Consider the following 21,662-nt stretch of genomic DNA (forward strand, 5'->3'; position numbering starts at 1 on the left):
GGAGTGCAAGCACTAAACAAAAATATCAAAGGATTACTTTTTCCCCAGCAAAGCTCCTTTGAGTTAAATTCAATTATCCATGTCTGAGAAGTTCGAGAGAGACAAGATGGGTGAGGTGTAATATCTTTTATTGGACCAACTTTTGTTGATGAGAGAGACAGCCTTGCCTCTCTCACCAACAGTTGGTCCAGTAAAACATATTACCTCACCCATCTTCTCTCTCTAATATCCTGGGACCGACATAGCTACAACTACATTGCATGAAGTTATAGATTCATTATCTAGGACATGTATTTTTCTGATCCCAATCAAACCTCTATTAAAATTCTCTGAAGATTTATTGTCAACCTACAAACATTTCTCTCTCTCTCTCATCCACTCTCCCCACCATAATTAAAGTGTTATTAATGCAATTAATCATTGTGCTAATGCTATCTGTGATTAGATGAACTGGAGTTATTCAGGAAAGTGGCTTTTTTCATTAGTGCTAATTCTGATTTTTATAAACTCACTATTCATTAACATTGGAAAATTAAAATTGCAATTTAGGAATATAGCGGGCTTTGTTTTATTTAACTTTTATGTTGTCATATTGATGAAATATTAGGAAAGTGTAACTGAATAATCAGTTAAAATCTCTGTAATATGGTTGCTGAAATTTTCTTACTGGTGAAAATGGAAGTGTAATATTGTTGTCTAGTGCTGACTTGTACAATTCAGGCTTTTCCAAACAAATTATGCTAATATCTCTCATTCCTGACCTGCATCTATTATGATGGACCTTCACTGGGTAGAAAATGACAATCCTACCAATTTACTGAGCTTTCAAAGGGTAAAATTCACTTCATTTTGGGGAGCTCTGTTTAATGTTCTCTGCTCCACTGAAACCTCTTGAAACCCCTCCTCTCATGGTAAGCGTGCATTGGTAAAATAGCCAGGAGAGGACTTTTTTCCCCCCTGTGCTCTGTAGAGATGGGGTTCTGCACTGGTCCCAGAATAAGTACCAAAGGGGCCATTAGAGTGAGCTGGGAGAGGAGCTATTGGATGAATGCTTATTCAGATTCAGTAGTCGCAAACCTCTGAATTGGTGGCCATTGTTCCATCCCATAGGCCATAATAGCAGCACCAGATGTCCAATGATACAGCCCCTTGGTCCTATCCATGTATTATGGGGAGGTATATTCTGTCCTGGAATTACCTGGGGTGAAAGTCAATCTAAAGGACTATGATGATGATGTGAAAATAATGTTACAGGTATACAAATTAATACTAGAACTTGAGCATTCTGAGAGGAGGAACAGCCACAATTTTAACAAGCTGTGCCACATAGCTACATTTGACAAATTCATATTTGATTACTATATTTAGGATCTATTTAGCCACACTGCTAATTAACTCAAAAGTAATCTGTTGTATTTTGCACACATTACACTAAAATTGGAGCAGTAGTATTTGATACTACATTTCATAGCTATTTGGAAAGAACACAAAAGCAAAAGTATGATATGTGCAATTAAGAACATTCAGCTAGATTTATTAATTTAAAATACAAGTCTGTTGTCTACTCTAATCTTTTACAGCCTGATAATTTATGATGTGATGCTAGAAGAGCAGACTGTGAGGCTGCAGCATTGTACCTCAGCAGCCTCCAATTTGAGCCTATAGGATAAAATATTGGTTACTGGAGATCAGGGTAATCCCCTTTCCAAGTTATCAACAACTCACTTAGGAATCCCCAGAAATTAAATGTTATTTGACAAAATCATGGTAGGACTGGCAGCAGATAAATTCTGTCTTTTAAACCTCCAAACCCCCAAAGGAGTTAATTAAAACATAGCAAAACCGTCCTTTTTCCCATGTTCCCAACAAAGATGTCATAACTTATTTCTGTGTTTTTTACACAGTAACAAACACTACCAGTACAAAATTATTCTGTTTGTTCTTTTGTCTACATTGAGGGTGTTCATACAGATATTGGTGGTGATAATAGCCAAGTTGAGGGCTGATGGCATTCACCTTTATCCATTCCTATACCTCAGGAATTTAGGGATGCAACTGCTGACCATTAACTAAGGTTCTGTAACACAGATACATCACAAACTTGAAATATTTTCATATTTCCAGCTCATGGGTTTACTTATATGGGAGAGTAGAATAAACACTCTCCAAAGCCAAGTCCTTCTTTCCCATGAGAAAGGCTTGAACTTCAAAGTCAGGTTTGGAGAAACAGAACTTCCTCAGTTCACTATTACATTTATCTATTCTGCATTGTGATTACATCTTGTGAAAGACTACATAGAAACAGATGCAAATACTTATGAAGTCCTTCACTACAATTAACAAACAGAAACAAGTACACACACCAATCCTAGAATTTCTGGGTTGGTGGACACAACAGCAAGGAGTCCTGGCTGGAGAAATTTTGACAAAAAGGAAATGCAAAGTGTTCACAATAGATAGTTCACATAAGTATATTGGAGCCTACCTGAATCACCTAATCAATCAAGAAAACTGCTCAAAACACGAAGAGAAGAAACACATTTCCTTGAGCTAAAGGCAACAAAAAAAAAGCACTTCTAGCATTCATGGAACGTTCAGAAGAAGGAAACGACGTTGTCTAATAAGACACCACTTCAGCAGTTGTGTATCAACATAAACAGGAAGGAGAAAGGATCCAGTCACTGAAACAAAGAAGTAATAGGTGAAATCATGCAAAGCAAATCTAGATTCCCAAAGGTCTCTTTACAGGAATCAACAATGGAAAAATGGACTGGCTACGCAAAGAGAAAGCAAACCTTCCAGGCAGGTTCCTTCAAATATCAAACAGTTGGAAGTCCCTTGGCTGAATCTGCTCACTACAAGGGAAAACAACTCTACATTTCAAGAGAAAGAGAATTTGGAAGCAAAAGAAATACATGTATTGTTACACAAGTGCCCCAGACTCGTGATATGTGTCTTCCCAAATCAGAAAATGAAGAAGAAACTAACCAAAAGAGTAATGATCACTGTAAGGATGCCAAGATGACCAGAGTTCTTGGATCTAGTGGAAATATCAGCACAATTTCTATTATTATTGGTTAAACAAGATCTTCTCAGCCAAGGACTTCATTCATGTTCAGAATTTTTAAACTTGATAACCTGCCTTTTGAAAGGGAAATGTCTGCCAACAAGGGATTTTCATCCAGCTCCACTGACTTTATTTTTTAAAACATCTTTCTATTCAGCAAATATATTCCAGCATCTGAACCAGACTTTCTTTCTGATATAAATATAGAAGGCAGGGGTTCCAGCAGCTCTGGAATACTTACTAGAATTACATGGCATAGACTGAGACCTCAAAACACACACACTCACTCACTCACTCACTCTGTATGAGAAGGCAAGCACTCAAAATTTTCAAAATGTCCCATGGTGTGTATGCCTTAGGATACAGTTTTCAATTACATGATCTGTATTACTATTTTTCCCACAGAACCCCAGCCTCACTCAGTACACAGGATGGACCTGCTCAGGGATGAATCACAGATGTATAGTGAAGAAGATTATCAATAGGATCCCTGCCTCATTTCTTGCAGCAGTTGGAATGTGTAGTGAACGAGGCAGGGGATTGCAAGAAAAAAAAAAGGACAGTGTCACGGTTAATGCAGTTGAGTACTGCCCTGGAGAGTTAGATTCTATCCCTGTCTCTGCCAAAGAGTTCCTGTGTAATGCTACACAAGTCACTTAAACCAAACTTTTCACCGGTGGTCACTAACCAACTAGTATTTCTCATTTTCTTGTTGCCTGACTTGAGACCCTGGGGTCTGACTTTCAGAAGTGCTGAGTGCTCACAGCTGCTACTGAAGTCAATAGGAGCTGCGTTTTGAACATATAAAGAGCTATATAATGCTAAGGACTGAAAATCAGGTCCTCGGTGTCTCAAATTGGGCACCCAAAATTTGTGGATGTTTTGGACCTCAGTCTCTCTACCTCAATTCCCCCTCTGTAAAATGGGATACTACTGCCCCTCACCTCACCGGGGTGTTGTGAAGATAAATTAATTAATGTTTCTGAAGTACTCAGGTATATAGGATAAATGTCATAGAAAAGCCCATGAGGAAATTAATAACTGTCTTCAGAGCAGGGTTAGAATAATGTGCAGTAAATAAGGACTATAACATAAGAATGGCTCTATTGGGTCAGACCAAAGGTCCATCTAGGCCAGTATCCTGTCTTCCAACAATGGCCAGTGCCAGGTGCCCAGAGGGAATGAACAGAACAGGTAATCATCAAGTGATCCATCCCCTGTCGCTCATTCCCAGCTTCTGGCAAAGGAATCGCTCAGCACACTGAAATGAAGATAAAACGTTTAATAGCTATTCATTACATGGGCACTGTCCATCCTGTGCACTGAATAAGGCAGGGACTTTTAGTTTTGAGTACATAACTGCCTATCACATGAAATTAGAGACATAAATAATAGAAACACATTTATTTAAAATAAGTTCCAATGCCCATTCCACCTACCAGTTTCTTTGAGATATCCTCAAGGTCCTTTATGTCCTTTCAAGCTGACAACCTCTACTTGTAATGTGAGTATCTGTTTTGATATTTAAGAACAAAGTGAATACTTGTGGTGTTAATTACAGTAGTATTTAGTCTGTGATTAAAAAATATTCACGGGTTATTAGTTTTATGATGGAATGAAACAGTGTTTAGGAAGTCTTAGTTTTATGGTCTTTAAATTTTATATCTTTCCTCCTTCTCCCTCCATCCCCCCTCAGCATGATAAAATTCACTAAATGATAAAAGATCCTGCCTCAAGATTAATGGCCTAGTTTTGTTTTGTAATAACTTTACTGAAGAACTTTTGTGAAAATGAAGGAAGACTGTGGCTACATCTACCCTACAGCTAGAATCCACCGGCGGTCGCAATCAACAGCAGATCGCTCTCGAGTTGACCCCTGTACTCTATCTCCGACGAGAAGAGTAAGGTAAGTTGACGGGAGAGTTTCTCACGTCGACCCCCCATGGTAACTCGACCTAATGTACATTGCGTAGTGAAGGTCGACTTAACTGTGGCAGTGTATACGTAAGCTAAGAATGGAAAGCAACCTGGGTACACCACTGTTTTCTTGAAATGTACATAGCAATATTTTCTACAGAAATTCTTCATCATCATCATCATCATCATCATCATCATCATCATCATCAAATGTGCATAGTCTACCGAGGACCTTTGTGCCAGTCAGAGTGACCACAGTTGATGGCACCATACCAGGCACTGCAGAGTGAAGGTCTGAGATCTGGCTCAGTCCTGCAAATCTACAAATCTCTGGGCCAGCCCCATGGTGATGCCAGGGAGGGTCAAGGTGTGCATCCCTTCACTTGTCAATGAGAGTCTGAAAGCGCAATGTGCTGGGGTGTTTTTGTCTATCCTGGCAACATGGCCAAAAAGCATGCAACACCACTTTTGAATGTATTGGGCTATTGGAGGAAGGCCATGTCTCTGCGAGATTATGGAATTTCAGACAAAGTTGAACCACTTTGAGCTTAGGATTTAGTGCTGACAGTGCATATGGAATGCTTCTAGCCTCTCCAAATCGGCCTCTAAGAGGGTCCAGGTTTTTTACCCAAATGGCAGTATAGGCAATACACAGGTGTGATAGATCCTGAACTGTGTCTCAGTACATTTTTGCATCCATAGGAGAGACATGGACTTCATGGAGGAGGAGGTGATACTTAATTGTCATAGGACATCTTATTTGCTGCAGTAATTTGAACGCTGCTTGCAGCTGAGGTAGACAGATGCCTCAACATTCTCCATGGTGCTTAATCTCTTCTGCACCAAGGTTTCTGGTGGCCCAGCTCTGCAGTTCTGGACCTTGATCTTCAACCCTGTAGTATGGGCAGTGCTTTGGAAACCTTGAAGCACAGCGCTGAAATTCTCTAGCTTTTCCACAATCAAGGTAATGTTGTTGGCATAGTCTTGGTCAGTGAACACTTCTTGATGAAGCTTGATTCCCATGTGTGGAGTGGCAAGCCCTAATATCCAGTCAATAGCTCAACAGGATAGTGCCAGGGTGAGAATACATTCTGCCACACACCTGAGGTTGTATAGAAATGCGGCAAAAGCCATGAACCAGTGCACATTCTTGCACTGGTACCAGTGTGAAGATAGTGCACCAGATTTAGCAGAACATTTGGGACACCAAATCCTTTCAGTGACAGCCAAAGTGTTGACCTGTAAGCTGAATAAAAAGTTGCTTTGATGTCTGTATATGCCATGTGAAGCAGGCAATTAAATTCTCAATGCAGTTCAACCAGAAACCAGAGGGTAAGGACAATGTTCACTGTTGACCACCTAGGAATGAAACCTGATTGCTGTGGACAGTGATATCTGTTAAGTGATGTCCTACCAAGCAGAACAGTAAAGAAAACCTTTCTGGGGACCAGTAGCAACCAGATTGGCCTGTAGTTGCCAAACTTGATGTCAGATCTTTAACCCTTGTATTATGATACCATGTTTCCATTCTGCTAGTACTATGCCTGATGCCCATACTTTTAAAAACATTTGATTCATGCCAGTGCTCACTGATTCCAAGGAACCTTTGAACTGCTCATGTGGAATACCATCAGTTCCACCAGCACATCCATTCCATAACTTTTGTAAGACCTTTCATATTGCCTCGAGTGATGGAGGCTCTGTTTTTGTCCCTGGGTCTTCAGCCATACAGTTTGCCAGATCACATTGCTCTGGGTAGTCATCAGCAGGTGCATGGTTCTGCACACGTTCATAATGTGTTTTCCATCTTCCCAGGACTTCGTCCATTGATGAGCAGGAAGAGCCATTTGGTTTCATCTTGAGACTATTAGAAGGCTGTTTGTGGCTATCAACCACACATGAGATAGCCCTGTAGATAGGATGCAGAATATTGTGCTTTGACACATCCTCTGCTTTATTGGTCAAGGAACTGATGTAGACTTCACAGTCACATTTTGATATGGCCTGAAAAATGCCTTTCAATCACTTACATTCTGGGACATCTTCCTGCTTGGGTGTTCTGAATTTTTTGCTAATATATCAAAGGCCTCTTCAGAAAGCCAAGGTCTCTGCACAACCCTCTGAAGCTGATTGTTTCAGTGGTGGCATGTGATATAGCATTACATTTCAATTCTAGGCGATCTCCATGTCATCCAAGAGGGCATCAAGATTACGTATGTGATCTTCGATGACCTGTGTATATTTTATGGCTTCAACAGTGGGCTTGGAAAGATGGTGGCGATTACTGTGTGTGGACATCTGGTTTGTGAGGAGTTGGAAACGCAATGAGAGCTCAGCAGCAATTAGTCAATGGTCTGAGTTTGCTGGTGAGATTTCACTATGTGGTCAGTTTCTTTCATGGATGTCCATTGTTTGAAATCCAGGTTCAGCAATGGTTATTGAGGTGCCTAAACCAGGAGCCTATGACAGAGAATCTCTCAACAGCACACAATGTCAGAAACTGAATGGTGTGAACATTTGGTGAATCCAAACCATAGTGACCTTTCATGATTTCACACCCCTTTCAACCACAACCAGTTACACCATTGAAAACTTTGAGCACTAACAGTTATGTGATGGCATTTGATTTTTGCTGCTAGCTGGTGGTAGAATGCATACTTTTCCACAGGTGATGCATCTTCTGTTGGCCACCGCGACAGATGGAACTGTTAAAACTGAGCATGAAGTAAGCATGAGAAGATGTGGTTCTGTGTGGTTAAGTTCTGTGCTAGAGGTCGACTGATAACTGCCACACCTTGACTACTATCTGGACTACTGGAGTGGAGGAAGGTTGCTGCTTCCACAGTGACTTGATCACTTTATGGCAAGTGAGCTATGATGCCAGTGATTATGATCTTCTAGCAAGTGAGTTCTTTGACAAGGGCTGTCTAGCACTCAGTACCATTCAGTGTTAACATGTTCCTTGTGGAGACATGAAATAAGCTAAGTGGGGTTTGGGTCTTGCCCACTATATGCATGTGAAACATGCCCCTTCTTCTGGATCTGGCAATAACAGGGGCTTTAACTCTGGTGCTGTCATGACTGGCTGCCCATTTGTTTTGCTTTCCCTATTTGGGTCTTGGGAAACCTAGAGGGTTTTTTCAGAGGGGTAACCATCCCTCTTCTCAGGAATTCTACTGCCAAATGCCATTGGTTCCTGACGGTGTGAGTGACCATTTGGAAGATCTAGTTCATTTTCTGCCTTGTACAGTCCATGCACCGACAGTCATATCCCATCCACCTTCATCATCATTGGGAAATTTTGCCCTTATCTGCTGGGTCTGTCATTGGCCTTCACTCATTACCCTGAGGCCTTTGTGTGCTCCAATTGAAGCTGAGGCTCGTGTGGGCAGGGATGACTACACTTTGAAGTAGAGCAGGTAATGCTGCTACTACCTATTGCAGAAATACAAAGAAGTTAAATCATAGAATCTCTCTCTCTCTCTCTCTCTCTCTCTCTCATGCAGTATATGATAAGCTTCTGTCTGATAAAGATAGTCTTTAGTTCTGTATCCACAGACTGATAGGTATGCCCTTCTCCTTTGGGAATTTTGAAATGATCAAAAGAAAAAAGAAAATATGGTTCTTACCCTGCATGAAGCTTATCACCTGCTCAGTCACAATACTCTGTAGTTTCCTTGAGTTGTGATAACTGTTTTCTCTGTTATCTTTTATCTTTGCCTTTATAGAAGTTCAGATTTTTCCATCCAGAGTAGAGATTAAATATTCTTTTTGTTGAGTTTATTATGATTTAGATCTAAAGGGTATAATCTGACAAGTCTAATAGCTGTTAGAGATTAAAACAGACATTTGAAGCTGTATAAAACCAAAAAAATGGTTGTGCTCTTTCAAAAAAATTATATTTCTCATTGCAAACATGTGCAATATAGTTTTTTGCATTATTTGAGTACAAAGGGCCAGATTATATCCTTTTATATTCCCATGGTGGTGTTGAAAGGAGTAAAAAATCCGCTCCTTTGAACCACATTTGTCAAAGGAAAGAGATTGTGCAAACACAACATTATCCTTTCCTTCTTTTGACTCTGTAAAAGGCCCCTATGCACAATCTTTGTGTGGCTTTGCAGTTTTGACAGAAGCATGGCTGCTTGAGAGGGTGGAACCCTAGGACAACTTTTCACCATGGTTTCATTCTCCCCCTGGCCCCCCTCCCCGGGGATTTCCCTGGATAAAATGAGGCTTGCCCTGTCAAAAGGATAATATTCTGGTTAAAGAATAGGACTGGGTGTTAGGGAATCTAGGTTCTCTTATTATTTGATACATATTCTGATGCATTCAGAATACCATGTTAGAATGGGTTTGTGATACAGAAGAAGGTGAGGAATAAATGTAAACATGACTAATGAAGGAGCCATTCCACCAGGGAAGGCATGGAAGTAGTACTCTCTCATAAGAGTTATGGGTTTCTATGGAAGCCACCCACTACTTGCCTGTTTCATATAGGAGCATATCCTTTTTGAGGAGAAAACTATGAAAGTGAAAACTCATGACGCTTCCCACTCTTTTTCTATGAGAAAGCATGATTTGGCCCAAAACAAAGTAGGTTATTTTGTAAGTAAATTTGGTTTGTCTGTAATTGAAGGAATACGTCTAATTTATGCAACCCTCAAAATTCTTATTCAATATAGAAAGGTGAAGTCTGACTTTCTAGTTTTCATGAATTTTCATTCTAATAATAATATATTTTAAAATTGGAAATTAAGATGGTCTAACGACAGTAGTTACAGAGATTCTAATTTGTAATGTATTTCTTGACAAATTCCTTTTAGCATGAGTAGAGATTGTTTTAGAATAAGATGATATAGTTTCTCATCTATTCATTCTTTTTTTTCCAATAATTATAGTCCTCACACACAATTCCTTTTTTAAAATATATATATATTAGGGCTGTCAAACAATTAAAAAAAATTAACCATGCAATTAATCGCACTGTTAATAATAGAATACAATTTATTTAAATATTTTTAATGTTTTCTACATTTTCAAATATATTGATTTCAATTGCAACACAGAATACAAAATGTACAGTGCTCATTTTATATTTATTTTTTATTACAAATATTTTCACTGTAAGAAACAAGAAATAGTATTTTTCAGTTCACCTAATACAAGTACTGTAGTGCAATCTCTTTATCATGAAAGTTGAACTTACAAATGTAGAATTATGTAAAAAAAACTGCATTCAAAAATAAAACAATGTAAAACTTTAGCGCCTACAAGTCCAATCAGTCCTACTTCTAGTTCAGCCAATCGCTGAGACAAACAACTTTGTTCATAGAATCTCAGGGTTGGAAGGGACCTCAGGAGATCATCTAGTCCATAGCGTTGGCTTTTCTGGATGAATATATCACAATACTATTAATGCCAACAGTAAAACCATACATTTAGATATGCTTACTTTTCTCACATTAAGGTGTTGGTTGTTCAAATGGAACTGCAAGCACACATCTTTATGCCTGTATAGAGTTACTTTGAAGCCAAAGAGACTTCGTGCAGGCATAAAGGTCCACACTTGTGGATCCTTTTACAGAATTAGTGCCTAGGTTTCTACAAGCAATACTTGATCAAATCATACCTAGTTAGATTATGAAATGTTGTGTTTGGAAAGAGAGGATCATGTACTGAATTTGTGTGATATACTGTCAATATACTTACAATCTGAGAAAATGTGAAATATATATGATGAGATCTAGGTGTTTTTTTTTCCCCTTAACAAATTGGGTCCTAACACTTTGAATTATCCAGAGAATGTTGGTTTATCTCTGGAATAAAAAATTAAAGAGATCTGAATGTTAATGATCAGGGATCAATTATCATCCCATCATTTTAAAACAGTGACTTGTGAAGTTGTTGTGAAAACTGTCCCATATAGATGTTTGACAATAAATTTTAGTCTTGTGCCTTTTGCTGAAATACTGGAAAATTTGTCAGATTTATGTACATATGTGGTTTAATGTTTTCCTCTTCACCATCCTTTCAGCATTTTCTTTTAAATAACTTGAATAAAGAAGTCTACAAACCACTCCTCATTAATTTCTCAGCACAAACTACAGCAGCTCAGACTCAGAATATTATCATGTCAAAGCTGGATAAAAGGAGGAAGGGAGTTTTTGGTCCTCCTCTTGGGAAGCGAATGGTAACTGAAATATATTTTTTTACCAAAATAAATATTTAAATGCATTATTTCTCAAGTAAAATTAAGCAGGAATAATTGACATAGTGTAATTCTAGAGTGACAGAGTTCTAATTCTCCTAATTTAGACTTTTGTGCTTCCTATTCTGTTTATGTAAGTGTAAGGGAGTCTATGTCCTCAGATTCGAACTGAGGGAGAGGGATACTTCTGTGGTATACCTTCTTCCACCTATCCTGAGACTTTCTCACAATGTTCCAGCTTCTTGAAGGGATGGCAGGGGAGAGGGGAGGATAAGGGCAGCAGGTGAGTGATATATATCTTGGCTGTTTTCTGTCCCATATCCACAGGAGTAGCCAGTGCAAATAATTGCAAACTGAATCCACGGTACCCAGAATTGTTTCCCCCTCCACACTGTGTAACTTCACCTTCAAAGGCATAGCCTAGAGTCATGCACGTTCAGGTCAGCTGTTGGCAGTGTAACTCCTGCAGGAGCTGTGATGTCCAGAGTTTGTAGGGATCTGGCAGCAAGATCCAGGCCAGAATCTTCTTTGCTGATGCCCTGGGTTCTGTTGGATCCTTCAAGATCCATATGGATCTCAGAGTATCCACAGGTTTAGGGAGCATATTAAAAAGAAATTTAGAAAAGCAAATTTCCTTCATATTTTCATTTTCAGGTTGTATTTGTAGATGATGTAAATATGCCAGCACGAGAAGTCTATGGTGCTCAGCCTCCAGTTGAGTTACTTCGCCAGTGGTTAGATCACTGGAATTGGTATGACCTTAAAGACTGCTCTATGATTAAACTTGTGGACATTCAAATTATGTGTGCAATGGGACCAGCAGGTAAGATATGTGCATCATATGGTTTTTTATACATGAATAAAATTCTAAGTGCCTATGAGAAAATGTGTTACTTTTCGAATGCTCGTCCATATGTTTGTTCCACTGTGTATACGCCTGAGTCTGGAGAATTCTTGCAAGTAGTGTTCATTGGTCCTTGCCTACAAGCTGTCCTCTTGCTCTGCACCAAGAGTATAAGGGGTGGGGCGAACTGACCCCCTCTCTAGTTCTTTCTTACTGCCGCATGATCCGAGTCAGAATCCTCCACTGTCCAGAACTTCTCCTTTCTCTTTATCCTATAAATATACTCAAAGTTATTTTATTCCTAGTTTGCTGTTAGTGTTCTACTAGATAGTTATACTTGGCTAGTGTTAAAATCCCCACCCTGCGGAACACTCCTGGTCAGTGTGGGGCTTGGATTATATCCAGGATTCTGAGCTTCAAAAATGTGTTTCTTGGCCCTGCTTCTTTTCAGTCAGTTACAGCGTTTACTGCCCTGGGCAGCGCATATCTCTGCCAAGTGCAGTATCTGCTGCTTCTTCCCCAGCTGAACTTCAAAACACCTTCAATGAGACCTCAGTCAGATCTAGGTCAGGGAGACACCGCCCCCCTTACATCATCCAAAGTCAGCCAAGAGCGCATCTCCCAAATCTGTGTCTAAATCCAGAGAGAAGATGAGCAGAGGAAAGGACCCACCTCACAAGAGTAAAGGGTGTGCTCACAAACACAAAAGCGAATCTCTGAGAGACCCATCCCAACCCCGTTTGGTGAGCCTTCACATTCAAGCCTTAAGGATTTATGTTCTCCCAAGCCTCATAGGCATAGTCAAAAGGGATCTCAAATTATCAGGCCCTTCTCTCCAAACATAATTTTCTGGACCACTTTAAGTTCCTAGACTTTAAGAACAAACTGCCTCAGGAAGGCAGGGCTAATTTCCTACTGTGCAAGGTCATGCTGTATGGAGGATACCATTGTGTTCTGGCATGCAGAGATTAGCAGGTATATACTGGAAATTAGTAATTGAAATTAGCACATGCAGAAATAAACGGGTATATCCTGGAAAGCTCATATAATAGATTCTAAATGTGTCTTACTAATTTCAAGCACACCATGCTCCATAATTTATGTAGTAGATTTTACATTATTGTACTGAAATTCTATCCCAGTCAGAGTATTACCAGGTTTGGGGGCTAGATGGTGACCCTGTTACGGTAGCTATCCCTAGGAAGGAGAACTGCGGAAAGGGGTTTGGGGGTCATAGTGGATCACAAACTTAAATATGAGTTAACTGTGTAACACTGTTGCAAAAATATAAAACATAATTCTGGGATGCATTAGCAGGAGTGTTGTAAGCAAGACATGAGAAGTAATTCTTCCGCTCTACTCTGCGCTGATTAGGCCTCAACTGGAGTATTGTGTCCCATTCTGGGCACCACATTTCAGGGAAGATAGGGACAAATTGGAGAAAGTCCAGAGAAGAGCAACAAAAATGATTAAAGATCTTTAAAACATGACTTATGAGGGAAGATTGAAAAACCTGGGTTTGTTCAGTCTGGAGAAGAGAAGACTGACAGGGGACATGATAACAGTTTTCAAATGCATAAAAGATTATTACAAGGAGGAGGGAGAAGAATTGTCCTCTTTAATCTCTGAATATAGGACAAGAAACAATGGGCTTAAATTGCAGCCAGGGCGGTTTAGGTTGGACATTAGGAAATATTTCCTAACTGTCAGGGTATAATAAACTAGGGAGGTGGTGGAATCTCTGTCATTGGAGATTTTTAAGAGAAGGTTAGACAAACACCTGTCAGGGGTGGTCTAGATCAGGGTGAGGAGAATTTTTTATATCAGGGGCCATTGACCCACAGAAATAATCAGTTGTGGGCCACACACAGCCCTGTGCAGGGGGTGCAGCTTTCGCTAGGCTCTGGTGTGGGGCCAGAAATGACGGGTTCAGGGTGCGGGAACAGGCTCTGTGCTGGAGCAGGGGGTTGGGGTGCAGGAGGGGGTGCAGGCTCTGTGAGAGAGTTTGGGTGTGGGAGGGGGCTCAGGACTGGGGGTTGGGTTGTGTTTGGGGGTGCAGGGTCTGGAAGGGAGTTTGGGTGAGGGAGAGGGCTCAGAGCTGGAGTTTGGGGTGCAGGTAGGGGTGTGGGGTCTGGGAGGGAGTTAAGGTGCCGCAGGGGGTTCCGACCTGGGGCAGAGGGTTAGGGTGCGGGTTCTGGCCAGGTGGTGCTTACCTGAGGCGGCCCCCAGTCATCGGTGCAGCGGGGCTAAGGCGGGTTCCCTCCCTGCCCTGGCTCCGCACTGCTCCCAGAAGTGGTCTATGTGTCCATCCACTGGGTGGAAGGGTGGCCAGGGGGCTCTGCACACTGCGTGGTGCCCACGCCAGGAGGCGCCACCCCTGCAGGTCCCATTGGAAGCTGCGGAGCCCATGCTGGAGGCAGGGGCAGCACCTGGAGCTTCCCTGATCACCCCTCTGCCAGGGAGCTGAGGGAGGGGGAAACCAAGGCTCAGGACTTCCGGCCCGCGGCACAGAGACTTGCTGTAGGCCAGATTAAATCAAGCAGCGGGCTGGATTCGGCCCGCGAGCCGGAGGTTCCCCACCCCGGGTCTAGATGATATTTAATCCTGCCTTGGGACCCTTCCAGTCCTACACTTCTATGATTCTATAAGAAACACCTTTCAAAATAGTTTAAAACTTACTTAGAACAGGACAGGTTTAGCCACTTCAGTATGCATTTTATAGACTATTCTCACTTTCAGAAAACCAGGTTGGATAGTAACTTATTCTACTAGTAGTCCCACTGCGGTTACTGGGACTATTCTTGGAGTTAAGATACTTTTTAATGTGAATCAGGGTGGTAGAAACTGACCCAAGATGATTAGTAGAAAAGTGTTAAACATTTATAGTTTAATACTAGTTTCATCATTTTATTTTCAGTATTTGTGCTTTCTCATTTTAGGTGGTGGCCGAAACCCAATAACTCCTCGATACTTGCGACATTTCAACACAGTTACTATTAATGAATTTGATGATGCTTCCATGTATACGATTTTCTCTAGAATTTTAGACTGGCATCTAGCTACTTGGTAAGTAACTTTTGTATATTGCAAATGGCTAAAATAAATATTTAAACTGTCTTTGGGAAGTCTACCAAAATACTTTTCTAGGACCCTGTTCTTGAGCAGAATTGAGCATCTGCGGTTCCCATCGATTTGACAGGTTCTCAGTATTTCTTGGGACAAAGCCTCTTATTAGGAAACTCCTTTGGAAAATAGTTCTGTTTCATAAACCTAAGCTTCTCACAGTGTGTTAGAATCGTTCATGTTGCTTCAGTTCATTCAGATGTTTTTAAAATATTATTTCAATGTAAAGTAAATAAAAATACAGCCATATTAGTGATTATTCTAAGAACCTAGGATTTTCTGTAATACATTATACTAGTCATCACCTTTGCTTACCACTCTCAGCAAATTATGACTTAGAATACTATTAGCTTTTTCCTCTAATATTTTAGTATCTGTCAGAAGTCAATAAAAATAGAAAGTTAGTCAATTGGTGGAAAATAGAATTCTAATGAAATTGTCATTACAGTATACTTTTTTGATTAATTAAAGTAATAACAACAAATTATTGTTGAATCTGAATTTCATCTACTAGTATCTCATTTACGTGCTGTCTAGAAAAAAAGTCTAGACAGTCTGGACCTATACATTGAATGCTTCCGCCGACGTGCACAGGCAGAAATTGTGGAAAAACAACATCGCTTGCCTCACAACCTAAGTCGTGCAGAACGCAATGCCATCCACAGCCTCAGAAACCATCCTGACATTATACTCAAAGAGGCTGATAAAGGAGGTGCTGTTGTCATCATGAACAGGTCTGACTACCAAAAGGAGGCCGCCAGACAACTCTCCAATACCAAATTTTACAGGCTACTTCCCTCAGATCCCACTGAGGAATACTCTAAGAAACTGCACCATCTACTCAGGACACTCCCTACACTAGCACCGGAACAAATCAACGTACCCTTAGAACCCCGACCAGGGTTATTCTATCTACTACCCAAGATCCACAAACCCGGAAATCCTGGACGCCCCATCATCTCTGGCATTGGAACTCTCACTGAAGGACTGTCTGGATATGTGGACTCTCTACTCAGACCCTATGTTACCAGCACTCCCAGCTATCTCCGTGACACCACTGATTTCCTGAGGAAACTACAATGCATTGGTGACCTTCCAGAAAACACCATCCTAGCCACCATGGATGTAGAGGCTCTCTACACAAACATCCCACACACTGATGGAATACAAGCTATCAGGAACAGTATCCCTGATGATGCCACAGCACAACTGGTTGCTGAGCTCTGTGCCTTTATCCTCACACACAACTATTTCAAATTTAATGACAATATATATCTCCAGATCAGTGGCACTGCTATGGGCACCGCATGGCCCCACAATATGCCAATATTTTTATGGCCGACCTGGAACAACGCTTCTCAGCTCCCATCCACTCACGCCCTTCTCTACCTACGCTACATTGATGACATCTTCATCATCTGGACCCATGGGAAGGAGACTCTGGAAAAATTCCACCATGATTTCAACAGCTTCCACCCCTCCATCAACCTCAGCCTGGACCTATCTACACGGGAGGTCCACTTCCTAGACACCACGGTGCAAATAAGTGGTGGTCACATTAACACCACCCTATACTGAAAACCTACCGACCGCTATGCCTACCTTCATGCCTCCAGCTTCCATCCCGGGCACACCACAAGATCCATTGTCTACAGCCAAGCACTGAGGTACAACCGCATCTGCTCTAACCCCGCAGACAGAGACCAACACCTAGAAAATCTCCACCAAGCATTCTCAAGACTACAGTACCCACACGAGGAAATAAGGAAACAGATCAACAGAGCCAGATGTGTACCCAGAAACCTCCTTCTGCAAGACAAACCCAAGAAAGAAACCAACAGGACTCCACTGGCCATCACATGCAGTCCCCAGCTCAAACCCCTCCAACGCATCATCAGGGATCTACAACCCATCCTGGACAATGATCCCACACTTTCACAGGCCTTGGGTGGCAGGCCAGTCCTCGCCCACAGACAACCTGCCAACCTGAAGCATATTCTCACCAACAACTGCACACCGCACCATAGTAACTCTAGCTCAGGAACCAACCCATGCAACAAACCTCGATGCCAACTCTGCCCACATATCTACACCAGCAACACCATCACAGGACCTAACCAGATCAGCCACACCATCACCGGTTCATTCACCTGCACGTCCACCAATGTAATATATGCCATCATATGCCAGCAATGCCCCTCTGCTATGTACATCGGCCAAACTGGACAGTCTCTAAGGAAAAGGATAAATGGACACAAATCAGACATTAGGAATGGCAATATACAAAAACCTGTAGGAGAACACTTCAACCTCCCTGGCCACACAATAGCAGATGTTAAGGTGGCCATCCTACAACAAAAAAACTTTAGGACCAGACTTCAAAGAGAAACTGCTGAGCTCCAGTTCATCTGCAAATTTAACACCATCAGTTTAGGACTAAACAAAGACTGTGAATGGCTTGCCAATTACAGAACCAGTTTCTCCTCCCTTGGCTTTCACACCTCAGCTGCTGGAACAGGGCCCCATCCTCCCTGATTGATCTAACCTCGTTATCTCTAGCTTGCTTCTTGCTTGCTTATATATACACACCTGTCCCTGGAAATTTCCACTGCTTGCATCCGAAGAAGTGGGTATTCACCCACGAAAGCTCATGCTGCAAAACTTCTGTTAGTCTATAAGGTGCCACAGGATTCTTTGCTGCTTCTAGAAAAAAATGATTTTTGTTTTGATTTTTGGGGCTTTTTTGTGAAAGTATTTTTCTTCTTTCATTGAATTCAGGTCTCTTAACACTAGACCTGTGTTTAAATACCAATTTTCACTATGATCCTGTGAAATACTGAGCACCCACTTCTGTGGGAATTGAGGGTTCTCCTTTGAGATATGTTGTCCATACACATATTCCACTTCTGGTGGTGTGCATGTACTCAATGTGCTCCAGATCAGAGTCTATTGGCCAGTAATGTCTGTGGTGGCTGTGCATGTACCCTGAGTCTCTTTGTGTCTTATGTCAAGTGCATATAGTCCAGAGTGGACAAACTGCCATTCAGTTCCTTCTCATTGGTTCAGGCTAAGAGACAAAGCTGCTTGCTGACCATTTCCTACAAATTACTAGCTTACTTACCTTAACCTTGTTGTGACGGGATCTCTGGGGTGCAACCTGGGACTGTGGGACCACTGTGCCCCCTTAACCTACTAATCTGGGCTGTCTCTCACAATACCTTACTGGTGACAAGTAGCAACCCCCTCCAGGTGCTGTTACCACTCAGTATAACCGTATGCGGAGCCCCACACCCAGCTAGATTGCATGAATGCTCCCAGAGCCACTCACAAATCACACAGAGCAAGGCACCAGCCAGATTCCCCCAGCTCCCAGTCTTGTACCTCAGGAATATACTGTCTTACACTGCTCAAGACCTTTTTTGAGCAATGCAGGTTTATTAAATGGTTCACCACTTCATCAATGGAAGGTGGATATACATGAGCCTTTGTAACCTGCGCAGATTTACCAAGCACTTCAGTCAAACTCACTGGTAAGGATAAACATTAGAATAAGTTTATTGATTACAATAGATGGATTTTAAGTGATTATAAAAAGGCAAAAGTCACAGTAGTTACCAAAGGAAAATAACAGATAAGCACGCAGTCTAAATTCTCAACCTTAATAGTCTATGCAATATCTGGACTAAGCAGTTTTGCTCACTCCTCTGGATGCTGCAAGTTTGGTACAGTCTTTCACACGCAGGCTAGTCTGCTCAGCTCCAGCATCCTCGTTGCCTTCAGCATACGTGGGGGAAGAAACAGGACCAACCATGTGACCTCTGTCCTCTATTTTATATCCTCATTCCATGTACTTGGAGAACACAAGTTCCGGCATGTCTTGTGGGTATTGCTGAGTCTTGTGGGTGAGACTGAGCAATTCCCCTGGTGTGCCCTTGTGCAAGTGAGTCATTGAATTGTAACTCCCTTGCTGGACAGTGGCTGTTGATGGTTGTTTGACACCCACCCGAGCATTGGTTACCTCCTTTGTTATATCTGGGGATCTAATATCTGGGTGATTCCCCAACTCAAAGCATATTTTAGTGACAACCTTACAACACAGTCTCATAATTTCATATAATATACATGCTTAGATAGAACAATGGCTTTCAGCGGATCATAATCTTCCCCATGATACTTTACATGGCATGCTTTATATGAAATATCACAATTATATATAAATGAGTAATATTGGGGTTACAGAGCACTCTCCCTAGGTATAGAGTGTCACACTTGTAAATACTCCTATTGCCATAGTCAGTTCATAGTTAATAAGATTGCCTACCTTATTTATTTGTAATTTATTTGATAGGTTTACTTTCAATGAGGAATTTTTAAAAATCCTCTCCTGGTACCAGCGGGTAGAGAGGGCCAATCCTAAATCCCCCAGATTTAAGTACTACCCATCATGCAAGGGTGCAATTAACATGTACATACTTGATCTATTTTTTTTGTTTGGTGGAGTTGCACATCCCCAGTAAATGTGCAGCAGAGAGGTCTGGGCACTTACGGGTCCAGAGCTGAGAAGGAGGAGTCGTGAATTGAAAAGCCTGGAGAAGAAGAGGAAGGAGGCAAAAGCAAATTCTTTTTGAGAATTGGGGGAAAGTGTGTTATCAGTGTAGAAGGCCAGAACCTATAAAACGAGACTTCCCCAAGGTGGAATGTAGGTTTGCAGAATTATGCAAATGGACTGGGACTGTCAGGGAAGGATAAAAAAGAAAACAAATACCGTCCCTATAAAGGTGAGAAGGAGGTGCCAAAGGGGAATCATGGATGCTGCCTTGCAATGTTTGTTGATCCAGGGGGATTTAGTGAAGCTCCTGGGGGAAAGGTAGAGTCAGAATGCATTAACGGGGAGAAAAAACTCTGACAGTTCACCTGACTGTGAACAAGTTTTTGAGGGGTTGGGTCTTGTCAAGGTTTTTCTGACAATCAGAGAACCACTCTCTCTATGAGACATTAACTTTGCTTTATCTGCCCAGATGGGCCCACCACTTGAACCCATGGGAACATGTGCTTTGTTACACCTGTCTATGAAACTGGAATTTTAATTTCAATCAAATAAGCGAGGAGAGTTGGTGAAATTCAAATCTTTATGGCAGAGCCATCATATACTGTTTTTATGCAGACACAGTATCTCTGAGAACACATCCGAAGTGCCTTCCTGAAGTCATCACTAATTTTCGTCTCAACCAACAGGTCCTTTTGTCTATATTTTTCCCCAAGCTTCACTCTTCCCAGGGAGAGGCTAAGCTTTGCACTTTGGACACCAGAAGGGCTCTGGCATTTTATTTGCAAAGAACAAACCATTTAGGGCTACACTGAGATTATTCATGTCAGTAGCAGAGAAGTTTAAATGAGTGTAAATGGTGGGTTCTCTGTAACTTGAAGTTTTTAAATCATGATTTGAGGACTTCAGTAACTCATCCAGATGTTATGGGTCTATTACAGGAGTGGGTGGGCGAGGTTCTGGCCTGTAACATGCAGGAGGTCAGACTAGATGACCGTGATGGTCCCTTCTGGCCTTAAAGTCTATGAGTCTATGAAACAGAAACCTGTTTCTACTCAAAGACTACCTAGATGGATGTTGAACTGTGTGAGAACCTATGAAATGGCAAAATTGGATCCTCTTCAGAGCTCATGCCACTATAGCTCTTACAGCATCCTTGAGAAAGCTTTCCATCATAAATATTTGCAAAGTAGCCACCTGGGAGTCTGCACACATTCATGAAACACTGTTTCATTACTGAAACTTCTAGATTAGATGATACATTCAGCAAAACTGTGCTTCGGTCTTTATTCACTTAGGCTCCAAGCTCCCATCTCTTGACTAGTGTTTGTGAATCATCAGAAGTGGAATGTGTATATAGACAGGAGAAAGAAAAGTTACTTATCTGTACAGTAACTGGAGTTCTTTGAGATATTTCCCATGTCCATAAACATTCCACAATGTTCCCTCCTTGCCACCTGCTTCTGAGTCCTATAGCCTTCAGATTCTGTGTTGGAGAAAAAACTGAGGGGCAGTTGGCCTACTCCACTCTATATTCCCTCAGCAGAGCACAAGAAGGACATTCATAGCACATGTGTGGCAGCAATGGACACTGCTGACCAAAAGACTCTGATCTTGAGCATTCAGTCATCTGTGTACAACTAGATATGGAGAATGTATATGGACAACACATCTGTACAAGTAAATAACTTATTTTTTGGGTACTGCACAGTCTTGCACATGTGATACAAAATGAAAATATATAATATTCACAAACAAAAATAACCCTCTGGGGCTAAAATGGAAAACTTGCTTTTCTGGGGGAAATCTTGATATTTGCAAAAAAAAATACAATAGTTTTTTACCTCTAAAAGTTCTCTTTAATTGTCTTTGCCTTATAAGCAGGTAAATACATTTATTACTTTGGAGGTGAGATTTACTTTTCTTCATGTAAATTGCCCAATAACTTCCAATG

At 41.3% G+C, this 21,662-nt stretch overlaps 1 protein-coding gene across 2 annotated transcripts in view; it reads left to right on the forward strand.

Annotated features, from left to right (window-relative positions):
* The window catches only part of DNAH7 (dynein axonemal heavy chain 7), a 223,295-nt gene that overhangs the window by 114,367 nt on the left and 87,266 nt on the right, over positions 1-21,662 (forward strand). For both annotated transcript variants that reach the window (XM_039493846.1, XM_039493847.1), the window contains 3 exons: positions 11,022-11,177; positions 11,850-12,018; positions 14,979-15,105. In XM_039493846.1, coding sequence (XP_039349780.1) covers positions 11,022-11,177; positions 11,850-12,018; positions 14,979-15,105 — 452 coding nt within the window. The remainder of the gene's footprint in view (positions 1-11,021; positions 11,178-11,849; positions 12,019-14,978; positions 15,106-21,662) is intronic.

The sequence above is a fragment of the Mauremys reevesii genome, linkage group 11 (assembly GCF_016161935.1).
Source record: "Mauremys reevesii isolate NIE-2019 linkage group 11, ASM1616193v1, whole genome shotgun sequence".
NCBI lineage: Eukaryota > Metazoa > Chordata > Testudines > Geoemydidae > Mauremys > Mauremys reevesii.